General features: G+C 43.4%; 1 protein-coding gene across 4 annotated transcripts in view; it reads right to left on the bottom strand.

Annotated features, from left to right (window-relative positions):
• Positions 1-8,502: 8,502 nt before the first annotated feature.
• Positions 8,503-18,299, bottom strand: part of CDCA2 (cell division cycle associated 2) — a 32,457-nt gene continuing 22,660 nt past the window's right edge. For all 4 annotated transcript variants that reach the window (XM_053269063.1, XM_053269064.1, XM_053269066.1 and 1 more), the window contains exons 11-15: positions 17,953-18,023; positions 17,393-17,533; positions 15,637-15,814; positions 12,399-13,442; positions 8,503-9,898 (exon numbers count right to left, since the gene is read on the bottom strand). In XM_053269063.1, coding sequence (XP_053125038.1) covers positions 12,421-13,442; positions 15,637-15,814; positions 17,393-17,533; positions 17,953-18,023 — 1,412 coding nt within the window. In that variant the 3' untranslated portion in view covers positions 8,503-9,898; positions 12,399-12,420. The remainder of the gene's footprint in view (positions 9,899-12,398; positions 13,443-15,636; positions 15,815-17,392; positions 17,534-17,952; positions 18,024-18,299) is intronic.

An 18,299-nucleotide genomic window follows, 5' to 3' on the forward strand; every position in this document is an offset into this window, starting at 1 on the left:
ACTGCACTAGACTATGCGGGCTCTCAAAAATAGACCGTTACAACTAGGATTTGGAAATTAGAGCCCTAGGAACATAGGAACCTGCCTTATGCTGAGTCAGACTTTGGTCTACCTAACTCAAAATGGTCTACACAGACTGGCAGCAGCTCTTCAAGATCTCAGGCAGGGGTCTTTCCCAGCCCTATCTGGTGATGTCAGGGGAGTTAGCCTGGGACCTTCTGCATCCAGCGCAGATGCTCGCCCATCTACGGCCCCATCATCTACAGATCCTTACTTAGCAAGCCTGCCTGAAAGTCATTTCCATCAAAAACCAGTGGTGCTCACATCCATGGAATCGTCATTCTGATTGCCGTAACGTTGTGAGATCAATAAATGTGGCAATGGGCTGGTTTGGACAAAACCACCCAACTAGCCCTTGCGATCTCATGATGAAAGGCACACAAATGCACACTGAGCATTTCCCACTTCTCCTCACAGCCAGCCTGCTCCCACATAAATCGCATGGGGGATGGCTTCAACCTGGTTTCCCTCAAAGCAGACTCCATGCTACCCTGTAGTATTTAACTCACACATTATGGGGAAACACAGAACAAAAAGAGCCAGAGTGGTACAGTGCTTAGAGCAGGCCTACTCAACTTTGCCCCCCCCCAGCTGTTTTTGGATTACAACTCCCATAATCCCCAGCAATAGTGTCCAATAGCCAGGGGTTATGGGAGTTGTAGGCCAACGTCTGCAGGAGGGCCGAAGTTGTGCAGGCCTGGGTTAGGGTGTTAGTTGGACTAGGACCAGAGAGACCCGAGTTCAAATCCACATTCACGAGAGCTGGTCTTGTAGTAGCAAGGATGACTTGTCCCCTTTGCTAAGCAGGGTCTGCCCTGGTTTGTATTTGAATAGGAGACTATGTGTGTGAGCACTGTAAGATATTCCCCTTAGGGGATGGAGCTGCATGTAGGTTCCAAGTTCCCACCCTGGCTTCTCCAAGATAGGGCCAAGAAAGATTCCTGCCTGCCACCTTGGAGAAGCCACTGCCAGTCTGTGAAGACAATACTGAGCTAGATGGACCAATGGTCTGACTCAGTATATGGCAGCTTCCTATGTTCCTAAGTAACCATGAAATTCACTGGGTGACTCTGGTCCAGTCATTTCTCTCTCAACCTAACCTACTTCAAAAGGTTGTTGTGAGGATAAACATAACTATATACACCACTCTAGGCTTCTTGGAGGAAGAGCGGGATAAAATTATAGTTAGTAAATAAGACTGTCTCCCATACAATTTCAGAAAGGCATATGAGACTGTCACTGCTGGCTCTTTCAAATCATTACATTTCACACTGGAAAAAAATAAGAAATTTGGAGCAAGCAAACCCGTTCACTTTTAAACTCCTGCATTATGTAAGCTTTGGAGTGTTTCAAGCAACATTCTTGGAGGCTCACCAAAATTTAACCAACATTTGTTGCAGGACCACAAGATAGCCAAAGGGATCATTAAGGGAGCAGTTATGGGGGAGAAACAGCATGGAGAGAATATTATTTTTCTAATAATTATTCTATCCAGCCATGATTTTTTTTCCTTTAAGGGTTATGACTTGGTTTTAAAACCCATGCAGATGAAAACGCTTCTTCCAAAACATTCCTTTATGCAGAGGCGCTCTTACTCCTGGACATCTGGGCCGAAGTCCAGGGCCTCCACAGCCCTTGCCCCCCCCCCCAATTCTCTTTATTTTGTCCCACGTGATGTGATCGCCTGGCCGAGCATGATGATGCTTAATTTGCAGGGGTGGGGGCTCCAATGTCCTTTAGGCCCAGGCTCCAAAATTATCTAGGTGCACCTCTACCTTTAGGCACCAAACCTCATTCAAGTGTTTATTTTTTACTTTATTCTGTGAAATATTTAACTATTTTTACTCTGTTTTAGATTTTGTTTTAAATTTTGTACACCGCCTAGAGATGTACATAGCCGGCAGTATAAAAAGATGATAGATAGAGAAAATGACCTCTGAAGAGGATAAGGCCCTTGTGTCTTAAATGGGGGGGAAAGTTGCTTCTGTGGAAGTTCCCTCTTATGGGCATTAAGTAAGAATACTGAGTAATAATATTCATTATATTTAGTAATGACACTTAGGCCACAATACATATCATAAGAAAGGTCCTGCTGGATCAGCCAAGGCCCATCTCCAACTCCATAGTCGAACTACACAATGAGCTCATTCACACAACCGGGTGGGTGGGTGGCAGGTGGCAGGTGGGGTGTGTGTGTGTGTGTAGGGGTGTAACTATAATAGGGCAAGAGGAGACAGTTGCCTGGGGGCCCACTGCCTTGGGAGGCCCACTGCCTTGGGGGGCCCCCCAGAGGCAAGTCACCTGACTGACTCCCCTAGCCGTGAACCTGCCCGGGCTTCCTTCAGTTGTATTCATCCTCCGAAACTGATTTGAGTATTAAGACCTGGAGCGACCAGAACAGCCGGTCTTTCTCTAGGACCATTAAATGACTTGCATTGTCCACTATTTACAAAACCTTTTAAAAAATAATTTAGGATGATGTTCTATTGTGGCACCTAGGGTTTAAATAAATAAATAAATAAATAAATAAATAAATAAATAAATAAAACTATGCTTTTTGTTACCACTATTCAGCCTCATTTAAGATTTCTTTACTTCATAAGCTGAGCTTCAGTGCGGGGGGGGGGCTTTTTAAAATCTTGTCTCTGGGCCCACTACAACCTTGCTACACCTCTCTCTCTCTCTCTGTAGGCAGGATTCAGCCTATCTTCCCCTGGATGATAGCCTTCCGGCACACAAGCTGCACACTCACATGACCTGCACGGCCAGGAGGTCTATCCATGCAGCACGGAGCAACAGAACCTGGGACCCATTTCCCGAGCCTCTGCATATCCCACAAGGTAGCACGTTACAAAGGGGGATTCCCTTGGGGGATTCCCTCATCAGATGGGTGATTGAGGCACTCGTCTCTTTGTCTCCTTGGGCTGCGTGCAGCTCAGGGAGACACACGATCCCGGCAGCTGGGTTAAGGGAGTGCTTGCTCCCTTAACCTTGGCTAAGAGCTGGGCTTGGGAGCGGGGTTAGGCTGGATGGGAGCATCACCATCTGCATGGATCCTGGTGCTCCTAGCCTGGACTAGGCTACTAGTGTGCAGTATAACATGCAACAGCACTCTAAATTTAATATGGTCTGCTTAGCCACTGCTTTTCTTAATTATTCACAACAGATGCTTTGACATATGACCAAGGACATTAAACATCTTTTTAAATGCAGCATCTGTATTGATTCTTTGTTTGTCCATGGAGGGGGGAGAACCTGTGGGTGGGTGTTAATAAAACCAAGTAACACCGTGTTATTGGGATTTCTCACCTTATGGTGAGATTTCCCTGTTTTTAAAAAAGTGACCACGTAAACTCACTTTGAGATGAAGGGAAAAGGAGAGGAATGCCTGGACGTTGGGTATGGACAATTTTATCAACTTCCACCCATTCCTGCATTTAGATTAATCATATTTCATTTGTTCAAGAACTTCCCAGGAGGGTGGGATCTTGCGGGGCAGGGGGAAGCCATTTTTTAAAAAAAAGCAGATTGGCAGAGTATCCGTTCTAATAGTTTATGGGTTCACTTCTTTCTTATGGTACCCAGAGACCTTGGGGGCTGCACGCCAATAAATTAAATGTTGTTATTAATAAATATAGTTGTTACGCTATAAAACCCGATGTCACATTACGTTCCCTTTATTTATTTATCTAACTATCCCCAGCTCTTCACTAAATTGATTTATTGTGGCACAAGACAGCAGTTAAGGCTCTCACAAGGAGAGTCTTTAAACCAAGCTAGTCCACAGAACGCATCTGTCAAGGGGCTCATGGCAAAAGGTTTGCCCAGCCTAAATGTTTGTAGAATTTTTCGGCTGCTTGGTAGTCCCTAAACTTTGAAACCCTGGATTCTCAGCTCCATTTATCACCCATCAGGGAGCTCCATTAAAAATGTATTTTCCTGGAGAGGCACTATTTGGGGTAGAGGTGCCCTTTCAGTTTCAAGAGGGTGAGTAAAGATAGTCATGCAGTTGGGAAATATTCTAAAACCCTAATTTATCGTTTCTTTGCCTTATCTTTTAAAAAACACACACACGCCACCCTTTCACCTGCATATTATAACAAAATTAATATATTTTCCCCTCAGTATTTTCTTTGGCCTTAACATACATCTGTGTGTATGGGGCAAGAATTGTCAGCCCCAAATCCAGTTTGAGCATACAGCTGTAACTCCTGCCAGTTTGAGCGAAACACACATCCCGGTTTGGGGAATAGGCTCTGTTTGTTTTGGCCGTGACGCAGGGCAGAACAGTTTCCATTCTATCCGAACGCAGTCAAACGCTTTTGAAATATTGCACAATAAAAGCCATTCATTATAGCTGCCTTCTCTGCCTTCCCAAACCAAAAATGACTGACCAGTTCCAAATCTGCACAGGGGGCAGGAAGTGGGGAGTCCAGAGGTCACTGGAAAGAGCCCAAAACTAACACCAAGTTTTTCAGCTTTCGGATAGGGAATCGGTTCCATGCCTTCATTTCCATTGCACACTGGGTTCCCCCCCTCTCTCCAAAGACTGGTTCAAGTAGTTAATTGCTCAGTTATGCACAATTTACAAGGCTTAATTACAAAACTAATACATTAGCCTTCTTGTCGAAGTGTCAAAGCCAAAGTTATGCCTGTCCCGTAAGGCCCGTGGTCCAATTAAATCCTTCTTTGTGCTTCATAATATTGATAAAATTCACCATTGGGAAGGAGGAGGGCAATGTACACGGTGCCCCAGAATAATGCGGAATTCTGCAATCTGCATAAATTAAGCACATATTACATATGCTTGCTCTATCTTTTGAGATTTAGGAAGCTGCCACATACTGAGTCAGACTCTTGGTCCATCTAGCTCAGTATCATCTACACAGACTGGCAGCAGCTTCTCCAAGGCTGCAGGCAGGAGTCTCTCTCAGCCCTATCTTGGAGATGCTGCCAGGGAGGGAACATGGAACCTTCTGCTCTTCCCAGAGCAGCTCCATCCCCTGAGGGGAATATCTTCCAGTGCTCACACTTCTAGTCTCCCATTCAAAATGCAACCTGGGCGGACCCTGCTTAGCTAAGCGGACAGGTCATGCTTGCTACCACCAGACCCGCTGTACTCTCCATTTCAGCACACATTGCATATCCAACCCTCTTTTCATTATGTTCAAGATGAGAATCTTACTTGGCGTGTTTGGGGGTGCAACTGTGGAATACACACAGTGGAGTTGCAGAAAGTGTTTGTCCTCTAGTAACCAAATAGTACTGGATAAAGCAGGGGAGCATAGGAAGCTGCCTTTTAGTTAGACCATTGGTCCATCTAGCTTGGTCTTGTCTGCACTGACTGGCAGGGGCTCTCCAAGGCAGGAGTGTCTCACAGTCGTGCCTGGAGATGCTGCCAGGGAGTGAACCTGGGACCTTCTACATGCAAGCAGGCAGGTGTTCTGTCACTGACCTATGGCCCCATCCCCTAATTTCACTATGAGGGGACCTCCTACTTCAAGGTACCTCTGCTGCCCAACTTAAGCATGCCATGAACAGGGATGTGGAAACTGGTTCTAGATAGAACCACCCCAGTTTGAAGGTTCTAGGTAGAGCCTGAATTTTAAAATAAAAATTAGAGCCAGTTCTAAGTTGAACCGGACTGAGTCCAGTTCTAATAGAACCAGTTCAAACTGGCTCGAGCCTGCATTTTGTGTAAGAGACTGTCATCCGTTTTATGACACTTGGAGCAATTAGCTGTGCTGCAGATCCTGACTGGGTAGATGTCTCTGGCCCTTTGAGTGGCTTTGCAAGTGTGTCGTTCAGGGCACCTGTCACCCCATTGGCCAGGGGGGAGGGACAAAAGGGGTGCTCCAAAGAGGGTTATTGAAAGTATATTGAAAGACCACCTTGTGGCTTGGGATCCTGTCTGTCTCTGCTGCCCATGTCTGCTGCCTGAGATTGAGGAGCTGCTGGTGCTTTGGTTGCCTTGTGGTCTGGACTGGTGGTCTCCAGATTGAGATTTGACTGACTCCTGCTTTCCTACCCATCCCCTTTAAAAAATATATTACAATATTAAAAGTATTTTTTTGGCTGGCTGTAGTGTGCTTAAATTTTTTGTGTGTGTAGTGAGTGAGTGTGGGGTGGGGCCCCTAATCCTCCCTCCTGCTTGTTGCCCAGCCAGCTAGCCTGGCTTCAAGCTTCTGGCCCATTTTTTCTGCATAAGGAATCCCTATGTAGAATCTATGTGCCATCAGAGAATCCCACACATATTGATTCTCTGATGTCAATACTGCTGGATTCCCTGATGGCATTTAGATTCCACATAGGGATTCATTATGTAGGATCTATGTGACATCAAAGAATCCAATCCCCATTATTCCTCATGGGAGAAATAATAATACTTTACAAATCTTATTTTTAAAAAACACCATTAAAAATCACCTCTTTGACCAATTGCTTTGGGGCTTGGGTGGTAGTTGGCAGCCATGGGGGCCTACCACACTTTCCCACTTTGGCACCCCTGGGTGCTACCCATAGGGAATAATGGGCCAGTTCAAGACCCATTATTCCCTTGGAGAACTTAATAGAACCAGTTCTAATTTGAACTGAACCACAGGCTGGTCCAAACAGTTTAGAACCGGAATGACAGGTTGCTTACCTGTAACTTGGGTTCTTCTAGTGGTCATCTGTGCTCCTACACGAATGGGCTTTGCGCCCATTCGTGTAAAGCACAGAGACCACGTCAAAGAACTGGTAGAACTGGTTCGTGTTTTGTTCTAATTAGAACTGAACCACAAAAACTGTTTTTGTGCACATCCCTAGTCACGAAGCCTTATTCCTTTTCCTGCCCTTGACTGCAGGTAGGAAGGGGAAGATTGGTCCAGAGTGCACATGAGCTCCTGCATTGAAGGTAAACCACCACACCAAGATTCTTGTTGCAATCATATGTACAAATCATATATGCATAAGTGTGTATGCACACACTATTGTTGCAATCATAAGTGCACACATACACACAGAGTTTTATCAATGCACAAATGTGTGCCAATAACATAGATGGGGGAAAGAGACACGAACTCTCCATAGAAAATATGCCATAGAAAGTGCTCTGTATAAAATTCAGAAATAAAATTTTTAAAAGCGCTGAGGATGCATCAGTTTCACTTTGAAAACAAGACAAGATCTAGGATCAATTTAAAAGCATCTCTTGCAAAATTGTAAAGAGTGAAGACACATTGCTCACCCAAGACATTTTACTGACACAGGAGACCATGTACCACACAAGCATTTACTTTGTCATAAGCACACAGATTTTCAGAAGAACAGCTATTAAGAATGGAAGCAGAGATTAACTGGAAGACCTTAAAACATATGACAGTTATATATTTCGGTTGCTGCCCCACTTCTTTGGAACTCTCTTCCCCTCCAGATTCATTTAGCCCCTTCCTTACTGATTTTTAAATCTCTATTGAAGACTTTTCTTTTTCGCCAGGCTTTTGCCCTGTAGTATACCTATTTGGTTTTTTCTTTTTTGTTAGTTACTTGAGTTTTTAATTTAGAATGTAATTTTAATGTTGTCTTGCTTTGTATTTTTTGGTGCATGGTTTAAGCGAGTTAGGGCTATATGCCGATAGCGCCTAACAGACTTGTAATACTGTGTGCAAGTTTATGTCAACATGCCTGTACTTTGGACATGGCAAACACACCATGCTTCCTATGCTAACGTACACATTTCCCCCTGTATGGGGATCACTCCCCCATGAAATGACACTTTTGAAGTATCACCTTCATTTTGCCCTGCTTTTGCAATTGTTAAGAGATTTTTCCAGAACGGGAGGCAGGTAGGCCTTGGCTTCTAGCCCAAGCAAGCTCCGTGGTAGTCGCCAGGTTGCAAACCAGTGCAGAAGCCACAAAGTATCCATTTTCTCCATTCCTCAAAGGAGCAGTGTTTCACCGAGGCATGCGGTCACTGACTGAAGTGTTTGGCTTTACAGACAGTCCAGGAGTGAGGAGACCCCTGCCAATCCGACTCTTCCCTCTCAAGTACAATGGTCCCAAACACCCCGTTGGCCGCAAGTGCTCAAGGAGTCTCCTTTACCTCACTATTTACACTTTCAAATCCCAAGTTTAGATTTAGCTGGCTCAGGTTACAGCTTCTAGCTCTTAACAAGCCCCACACCATCTTGATCCTATCACAGCGAATCTGAGCCATTTAGGCCTGAGCAACTGATTGCGATGAGATTTTGGACGGCCAACCTTCCTGCAAGCAAGAAGACTTTGTCTACCATTTATTTATTTCCACTGCCCACCACCCCAACTCCTGTGTTTTGCTTGTTATCCCCCCGCCCCCGTGTGAAAACAAGAAAGTTAAGAGGATCTATAAAACTGAAATACACAAAGTGGACTGACTGAAGATGTTGCAGGTTTTGGACTGTAAAGACTGGAATGCAAAAGCCATTTTTAAAGATAACATGGATTTATTTGATTTGTACCCCAGGGTACCAATAAACTGCTCCAGACGGCTTACAACTTTACCAGGTTGATAAAAGGCCAAACTTCCATTTACCACACGCAATTAACGTCAACAAAAGTTACAACTACCTAAGAAGATAAAATAAAAATGAAGCTGTCCTGAATGGGGAAAAATCAAAACAGGGCTATATTTAATATCCTTCGGAGGGCTTTTAAAACAGAAACATCTCGCAATGTCTCGCCATGCGGCACAAGGAAAAACGCCTCATTACTTGGCTGAAGTCGCAACAGTCATCCGTGTGAGGGTGTGACCACTGGGAGGATGTTTCTGTGCCAGCCCATAGCACCCTGAAACAGGCCATGGGTGGAGATACACCTTGCTCCAAAGCCTTTGTGCTGGTTAAGGGGATAAGACAATGTCGCCCTCAGGATATACACGTAGGGCAGAATTCTTTTGACCCTGCCCTGCTCACCTCCTACAGGACAAGCCTCCGGAGGTTGTCCCCCAACAGTTCTAGATAAAGAGAGGACTGGGCCAGTCCATCTGAAACACACACACACACTGGTGTTATAAACACAGATCTTAACTGTACGGTGTGGACGTTATTGCAGATACCACTCACGCTACCCATAGGAGTGCAGTTTGGCAAAGAGTCGTTGCAGAGCAAAGGAGAATCTTTCTGCGTCAGAGAGCTACACTCGGGTAGTTTTTTAACTGAGATCAGTAGGCAGTAAGTATGGTGCCCTGTGTTTCTGAGCAATTTCTCACTTCTTTTTTTTAAACCCAACATACAAATAGCCTCACAAGGATATTGAGGGGAGAAAGGAGAAAAATCTGTGCAAATGCCTGCTAGAGAAAGCAATATGAAGAATAAGCGCTGGTTGGTGAAATTGTTCTGTAGTTAATACACCAAGTGCATCTATGATTATAAAATGAGTAATATTTGGTTACATTTGTTTCTCTCCTCTTTTGCCGATTTCCCCCCATTACTGTTTTTACCAGAAAATAGACTCTTGAGGCTTTAGCTTTGTTGTATTTCCCACTGGCCAGGCCATGAGCCAGCAGAAGTTAAGCCCTTTTGACTCCGCATGTGCTTAAATCTCTCCCGCTGAAATCAAAGGGACTTGACAATATTCAATTTTGGTTGGATCAGACCAAGTCCAGCAAAAAATGACCCCCAGTGCTTTCAGTAGGACTGAAGTCAGGACAAACTTCAGGTAGACTGGATATTTTTCTTCTTCTTCTTCATTATTGCAGCATCAGTATAATAGTGAGCTGTAGGGTGCTTTTCATAAAACAAAAAATGTCAACCTTAACAAAATACAGATATGCAAAAGCCATGCCACACTGCCCTCTTCTGATATATCCAGGATACAGCCCCTGTAAAGAAAGAACATTGTGTAATCATTACTTGAAATAAAGTTGTCAGATTTTAAACTTGGCTTCTGGAAAGGAACACAGTGCACACAATCTTAAGAATGGAAAAGTGGATCAGAAGGAGAAAGATACTGAAGGTGATGTTTTAAAAATGTCAATGGAATTCAACAGTAAATGTAAAGTGTGCTGTCAAGTTGATTTCAACTCCTGGCGCCCACAGAGCCCTGTGGTTTGCTTTTGATAGAATACAGGAGGGGTTTACCATTGCCTCCTCCCACGCAGTGTGAGATGATGCCTTTCAGTGCCTTCCTACATCGCTGCTGTCCTATATAGGTGTTTCCCATAGCCTGGGAGACATACCAGCAGGGATTCGAACCGGCAACCTTCTGCTTGTTAGTCAAGCATTTCCCTGCCGCACCACTCAACAGTACAGGATGCATAATCTTTTAAGTGAGTTTTCTTTTAAGCTACTGCAGTTATCTAGGAGGAAAAAGGAACTAGTGCTCTGGGCATAGTACAAGTAACTAAGCCAACACTAAAAGTGCAATAGTACTTTAAGAATGTAATAACCTTAAAATTCCTGATAAGAACAGAAGAACAGCCCTGCTGGATCAGGCCTGAGGCCGATCTAGTCCAGCATCCTGTTTCACACAGTGGCCCACCAGATGCCTCTGAGAAGCCCACAGGCAAGAGGCGAGGGCATGCCCTCTCTCCTGCTGCTGCTCGTCTGCAATTGGGATTTAGAGGAATCTTGCTTCTGAGGCTGGAGGTGGCCTATAGCCACCAGACTAGTAGCCATTAATAACTATTGTCCTCGATGAATTTGTCCAATCCCCTTTTAAAGCCATCCAAGCTGAGGGCCATCACCACATCCCATGGCAGAAAACTGCATCAATTAATTATGCACTGTATGAAAGAAGTTCTTCTTTTGTCATTTAGTTTCATGGGATGAACCCTGGTTTGAGTGCTGTGAGACAGGGAGAAAATTTCCTCTCTGTACACGCATAATTTCATACACCTCCTGTTTGTGGCCGTCTACCACGGCCCCAAGTTCTCTCTCCTGGTCAGTCATTGACAGCTGAGACCCCATCAGTGTATATATGATCATAAGGCTGACATATAATAAGGATCATATGGAGTATTTACAATAATGTAAAAATCAATACAATATCAATTAAGTAATACTTGGTTTTAGTCTAAGAAGTTTTACAGTGTTTACAACTTTATTCAATCAGTGTTAAATAACAACTTTATTCAACTACTTTATTCAGTTATTAGTGGATTCTTGGGATGTCCTAATAACTTGTGGTAAACGGCTTAGACCCAGGGTATTCTAGATAATGTATTCTTCGCCATGAACCCTACCGCCCATTAAGATTATCCAAAGAGGCTCACTTGCAGGCCATACAGGGAGAGGCTACACTGTTGCTGCCCCAATAGCAATAGCAATAGCAATAGCACTTACATTTATATACCGCTCTATAGCCGAAGCTCTCTAAGCGGTTTACAATGATTTAGCATATTGCCCCCAACATTCTGGGTACTCATTTTACCGACCTCGGAAGGCTGAGTCAACCCTGAGCCCCTGGTCAGGATCGAACTTGTAACCTTCTGGTTACAGGGCGGCAGTTTTACCACTGCGCCACCAGGGGCTCAAGACACTGGAATGCTCCCCCTGACAACTTTTTAAAAGTATTTAAACTCTTATCTCTTCACCCAAGCTTCTTAATTTTAAATTGTTTTAAGGTTTTTATTTTCTATGTTTTAACTTGTTTTCTATTGTTGTAAACTGCCCAGAGAAGGAAGTTTGGGGAGATGAACAATTCGATAAATAATGTAATTATTCTGCAGGAATTCCAAGGGAAAGTTAAAAAACAAACACATACCTACCTATGGGTGGGAGGGAACAGTTAATATTCTCCTCTAGTGTTAAGGGATCTCAAAAGTGGGTTCCAAAAAATGGCTTGAATGATTTGTTCAGTACAGAGTAAAATTTCAACTATCTAAAAGAGCTGCAAATAAAAAAAGCTTTCCAGAAAACATGCTGAAAAACCTGTAACATTTGGTAGTTCTCTCCTGAGATTTTAATCTTCAAAATATCATGAGACAAAGTTGGACAGCACTTCCAATCTCTCTAAAACATCATAGTGAAAGTCACTTGGTTTTGACTCATCCATCATAATTTTCTTACTGCTACCAGCTGAGAACAGTCAATTTTCTGGCAGTGCTCCAGGAAACTCCAGAAGCCAACTGAGCTACATTAAGTCTGGACTTCCAACTAACTCTAAATCATAAACCATATCTTTAATTTCCAATTATTTCTGAACAGACTCTTTATTTAAATTCTTTCCCTGTGTTGCTTTCCTAATAACTTGGTTTAAAGTTCTCATTTCAAGAATTAGAGAAACGCGTATATCAAATGCAAGTAAGCAAATCACTACATTTTTCAACTCTAATATAACAACTGGAGTTTGTATAGCTGAAGTGAGAGCTTAATATTTACCGTCAAGAAGCAGCAGGCTCAGTTAAGTTGATGGGTGATCCCCCAAGAATTCTCTCACTTTGGTATACTTATGACAGCACTGATCATTTTTATAGCCAAGGCTTGCTCTTTGTTTTCTCTGCACTGGCGAGGCAAAATTTGTATTCTCCTCCAAACTCCACGCACAAATGCTTCTCCTCCTCCTCGATCTGCAAGGGCCCTTTACAACAGGGACATCCGCTTGCTTCTCTCTCATTGGCAAGCACCAACAGACTCTTCTTTCTTGCTTTCTTGGACAACAAGACTCCGAATCCCGAGAGCTGGAGGTGCACTTTGGCTCCTGGACTTTACTGGCAGAACCACAGGGCGCCTGGCTTGCAGAATCATCAACAGGTACCTGAATCCATCCAAGCCCCTCCGTTTCCGCATCTTTAAGATGCCGCATGCTGCGTCTCACCTTTTTGTTGTTATTAATGGGGACGCTCCGGAAAGATTCCTCTATACAGTCCTGCAAATAGTTTAAGAATTCAGAAGCACCCTCTGACGGAGACCATTCTTCCAGACTCCTTCTAGGAACACCGGAATTTTTTACAGCTGTTTCAGACTGAACGTCTGCAGCATTTGGGAGGTTGTGGCCAATTCCTCTGCTCCTCCTTCGAATTTTCACATTCACACCAGCATCACCTTGATTCATCAGTTCTGTGGCAGGACCTCTGACGAGACGTGAAGCTCTTTTGCTATTCTTTTTACCAGTCGTGAATAGGTTTGGCAATTGCAGCTCAGTCTCACTAGAAGAGTCCACACTTTTCAGCACCTGTTCATTTTCATTTGTGTCCCATTTCTCAGGTAGGTCCCAAGGAGACATGGTTTGCATCTCATGCCTGGCAGTGTCCTGCAGTTGTGAGGAGGAGCTTGACTGGAAGCAAGGTAAAGTCTCTTCCTTCACAAGAGCCAGGCTGGAGTCCAGACAGCTGCTCTCCTCTTCAGCCCTGTGTACAACACTATTTGTCTTTTCAGCAGTCTCATTCATAGGTTCTGCAGGGAGGTCACTGGAGGGTGAAGAATCTAAGACAAAGTTTTGATTAGAAAGGAAATGAGACCACGTTTTTTAATCATCTAATAGGCAAAAATATGACTAAGCACTGCTGCAATAAATGAGAAATGTTAGCTGCTGACTTCAGTCACATTAAATTGGAACCTAGTCATGACCACCTTAGTCTGGATCGTGCCCATTTGCACCTGGCCTGTTGTGGTACCCTTCCTTTGGCTGTGCTAGAAGGCAGATACAGAAAGACCCCCTTCTCGGAATGTCGGTGCCCCTGTATTTCTGGGCAAGTGGAAAGAGAACACGTCCGCCTCCATTGCCCATTCTAAAGACACATCCAGATCACCCTCATTCTTCTGTTACTAATTGAGACCCCAGGTTGCACAAGCCAATCCTATGTCTCTCTCCTGCTCTCCAACTCGAACCCTGTTATAACACATAACGTTGCCAAGTTTTGCACGGCAGCGTGTAAAATTCATCGGGTCCTGACCAACACCAAGAACTAAGCAGGCACAGTGCATGTTCACTCTTTTAAGCATATTCTGCGGTCTTACTGCCCTTCCTTCCAGCTCCCAACAACATTCCAACCACAGTGTAGATGGTGGGATGAGTTGCTTATTCCCCACTCATGTCAGTCTTATTGCAACTCTTTTCTGTGCCTGAAATCTGGTTGGCCAATAAACCAACACAGCCGAGCTTGGCTTCTACAGATCACTCGAACCTTGGATAGCTCTTCCTTCAGGTCTTGCTTCCTTGATTTCCAGTCATCACTTATAAGATTTCAGTGCAAGTTATCCTAGACCTATCTTAAACTGCTACGCCAGAATTTCCCACCATCTCATCATCATCTCCTTTTTCCCCTATGTGGAACCACCTTTTAAGGTAGTAGCTCTTATACTTAGGAAGGGGAGAGCAACTGGTCCTATTCAACCCAATATATATATTTGCTTCCAGTGGCTGTTGTGGAGGTCTTTTTTTAAGCCCCTTCTCAGTCCATTTGCTATGTAAACAGCTTTCTGAACTTTTTTTTAAAAAAGATATGTAAACAATAATTTTCAGACACTGCTATGACGACCGCAAATACTGATATACAGGAGAACCCCGTTATTCATGGGGGTTCCATTCCATGGGGGGCAGGGGATAGTGAATCCACAAATGATGGATCATGAGGGCTATGGGAATCGGAGAGGTCAGGTTCCCAGACTGCCTGAAAATAGGCATCCCCCACCAATGTTCCCTCTAAGACGTGTGCATGTGTGCGCACTCACACATTTTTGTATGCCCGCTCAGTTAATTTTAGATCCTGCTCAGGTTGAATCAGGAAGGTCCCACTGTGAATCATGTGTACACACATTGCCTTGATACTGCTGCTCAGACCAAAACTTATTCCAAACACAGATGAAAAAAAATTAGAGAACACTGATCCCCCCCCACCCAAACAACCTCCCAAAATGCCCTACCATGCTCTCCAGTAGTCCACCGTTCCAAATATCGCCAGAAAATAGCTGGTTTTGCCCCCCCACTTTTGGTTAAAATGAGCCAAATGGCTCCCCAAAACAAAATGACGGCTAGAAATGGCCACCAAGGTCATTTCCAGCCACCTCTGACCCATACAAGATACATGGGTTTAACCCTTCCCCCCACCACCACCACATATATCCCTGGTGCCAATTAGCCAATTGCGGATACGAAACTGTGAGAGCTGAATAAAGAGATCCTCCTGTACCATTTTTCAACAAAAGTTCTTAAGGTGGTTCACACAGAAACATAAATAAAGACAGCAGAAGCAAACAAAGGCTAAGTCAATTTCACAGATTGTATTTTGTTCTCCCATAAAAACAGGTGCTCTGATCTCTTTTCTTGAAATACCCACCCTGGCCTCTTGTCTCTTGCTCTGCTCACCCCACACCTTGAGGGTACTGGCTTAGCTGGGACGATGTCAAAGAGGGCCTGAGCAGTCTCAGGCCAAGCTGTTGAGTGCCAGTGTGAACTAGAAACCTTAGAATTCAAACTGCAACTCCAAGGGCAATTCTTGGCTACATTAAGCCTATTTTGTTCAACAAGCTTTCAAGAGACAACAGGTCATGCTATTTGATGGAACAGACAACCATAATTATCATATGCAATACTTTTTATACTGCACTTACAATTTGCCAGTGCTTAAAAAAAACAACAACAAAACCCAGAAAAGTAGACAACTGCTTTTTTACATACCTAAAATGGAAATCTGTAACTTTGGCGTACTTAGATAAGATGATGCAAACGAAGTATCCTCTTTCGCCTCAGGAATTGGACTCAAAAGAGGTTTTTTGGACACAGTTTCTCGCACCTCATGTGACTTCTGTTCCTTTTTCTTCTTCTTTCTCTTTCCAAAAACTTTGTGTTTGGAAGCCTATAGATATTTAGAAGATACTGTGGTTAAGATGATCTGTATTAACTACAGGCATTAAGCATCTTTCCAAGCACTCTCCTTTTCCCAACAAGAGAATCTTGTTTAGCCATAACCATAACAAAAATATGCAATTCAAAAATTGGGTAGTTAAACCAATATAAAAGAATCACAGGGCACTCATAGGAACATAGGAAGCTGCCCTATACTGAGTCAGACCATTGGTCTACCTAGCTCAGTACTGTCTACACAAACTGGCAGCGGCTTCTCCAAGGTTGCAGGCAGGAATCTCTCTCAGCCCTATCTTGGAGATGCTGCCAGGGAGGGAACTTAGAACCTTCTGCTATTCTTAGAGCGGCTCCATCCCCTGTGGGGAATATCTCAAACATGTAGGCTCCCACTCATATGCAACGAGGCAGACCCTGCTTAGCAAAGGGGATATGTCATGCTTGCTATCTCAAAGCCATAAGAAACTAGAAACATAACATGACATGTTTCTGAATGGCAGATATATATCAACTTGCCGGTTGCATCACTCAGAGATGCAGGTTTGGGGCGGCATATATATATATATATATATATATATATATATATATATATATATATACATACATACATACACACACACACACACACACACACACACACTAAATAAATAAAATAAACTTTGTTGGCAGAAACTAAAAAGCTGGCTACTTTTTCTTGTAACATGTGGCCTCATGCTGACTAATAGAAAATTTGCATAGAATTCCAAAGACCTCCCAGAACAAACCATAAGCAATGGCCAAATAAATACATCATGTAAACCACTACAGGAATTACCACACACATGGATCAAGTCTCCCACTTCCCCAGACCCACATGGACACAGACATTCTGAAATAGGGATTCCAAACATTTGGCCTGTCAACACGGTGGATGGGGAGACAATCCATCTGACAAGTGAAAAGGTTTTCCTAAGGCTGAGCTCTGTCAAGTATGTTAGGGAAGGTGCTGCCAATGAGGAAGAAGAAAGATCAGCACAACGATGAAGAGGAGAACAACAACATTTCCTGACAAAGGCCAATGTATATTGACTATCTGTGTCTAGAAGCCTTTGCTTTAGACATATTCTAAAGTCAGGGTGGTATAGTGGTTAGAGTCCTGGACTAGGACCGGGGAGACCTGAGTTCAAATCCCCATTCATTCATGATGCTTGCTGGGTGACTCTGGGCCAGTCACTTCTCTCTCAGCCTAACCTACTTCACAGGATTATTGTGAGGAGAAACCCAAGTATGTAGTACACCGCTCTGGGCTCCTTGGAGGAAGAGCGGGATATAAATGTAAATAATAAATAATAATATTCTGGCTTTATGATATCCCAAAGAAAGGATCAAACCCTGGGAAAGGCCAATAGTAGTCAAGTTCAGCTGCCAACGTTTCACCAAAGACGACACATAAGAGTTAGCAAATAATAAAAAGGTCATAACCCTTGGGATGTTAACACAATAAACACAGCCACTAACTTAAAATGGCCAGGCGTGCCACTCCAGTCTCAACAGGTGGTAAGCCAGTTTCTAAGAGCAAGGCAGAGTTACTTACCAGTGTCTTCTTAGAAGCAGATCTTCTGTGGGAATTTACTTTTGGGTCTTTGCTGGGTTTGAGGACTTTAATAGGAGGCTCTCTCTTAGACCGCGTTTCAGCTCTAAGGCTAAGATTTGCTGCTTCTGCCTGGACTGCACACTATTAGGAAACATCAATTATTATTATTATTATTTTTGCTAAGGAGTGCTAATTCAAGACAAAAAACTACTACAGTATAAGAGTTACATTTTGCTGCAGAATTTACGTGGCAATATTAAAAGAGGAATCTGCACAAAAGATGCATTGGACAAACTGAGGAAAAGGAACATAGACATTTCACTGCCAATTTTCTCTGTCAGTCTCTCCCCTGCCCCCTTCAAATAATGTAAGAGATTTCTTATCTTCATTTATTGCTAGTTCCAAAAGTAATTGGCATATACTAAATACCTGAGGGAGAAAACACAGAGGAATTTTATGAATTGCTATGCTGTGAAATTCAAACATGTACACTCTCCAAAGTATTAATTCACAAGGAGATTAATTCATGGACGAAAAGAAAAGCTTAAGAATAAACCCACCTTCCTTTTAGAAGAGGACCGCATGGTTCTGGAGCAGGTAGCAGGACGATCAGGAGAACGGGTATTTGTTTCTAAAACAGAGATAAATACTCAGATGACTACAGCACAATTACAACAAATATTTATATACCACTTTTCAACAAATGTTTCCAAAGCTGTTTCCACAGAGAAATAATAAAAAATAAACAAATAAGATGGATCCCTGTCCACAAAGGGCTCACAATCGAAAAAGAAACATAAGATAGACACCAGCAACAGTCACTGGAGTTGTACTCTCCCCCTGCCAGTTGCTCTCCCCCTGCTCAATAAAGAGAATGAAGCATTGGCGCTTACCTGAAAGATCATTT

This window comes from Hemicordylus capensis, chromosome 8, assembly GCF_027244095.1.
Source record: "Hemicordylus capensis ecotype Gifberg chromosome 8, rHemCap1.1.pri, whole genome shotgun sequence".
Classification (NCBI taxonomy): domain Eukaryota; kingdom Metazoa; phylum Chordata; class Lepidosauria; order Squamata; family Cordylidae; genus Hemicordylus; species Hemicordylus capensis.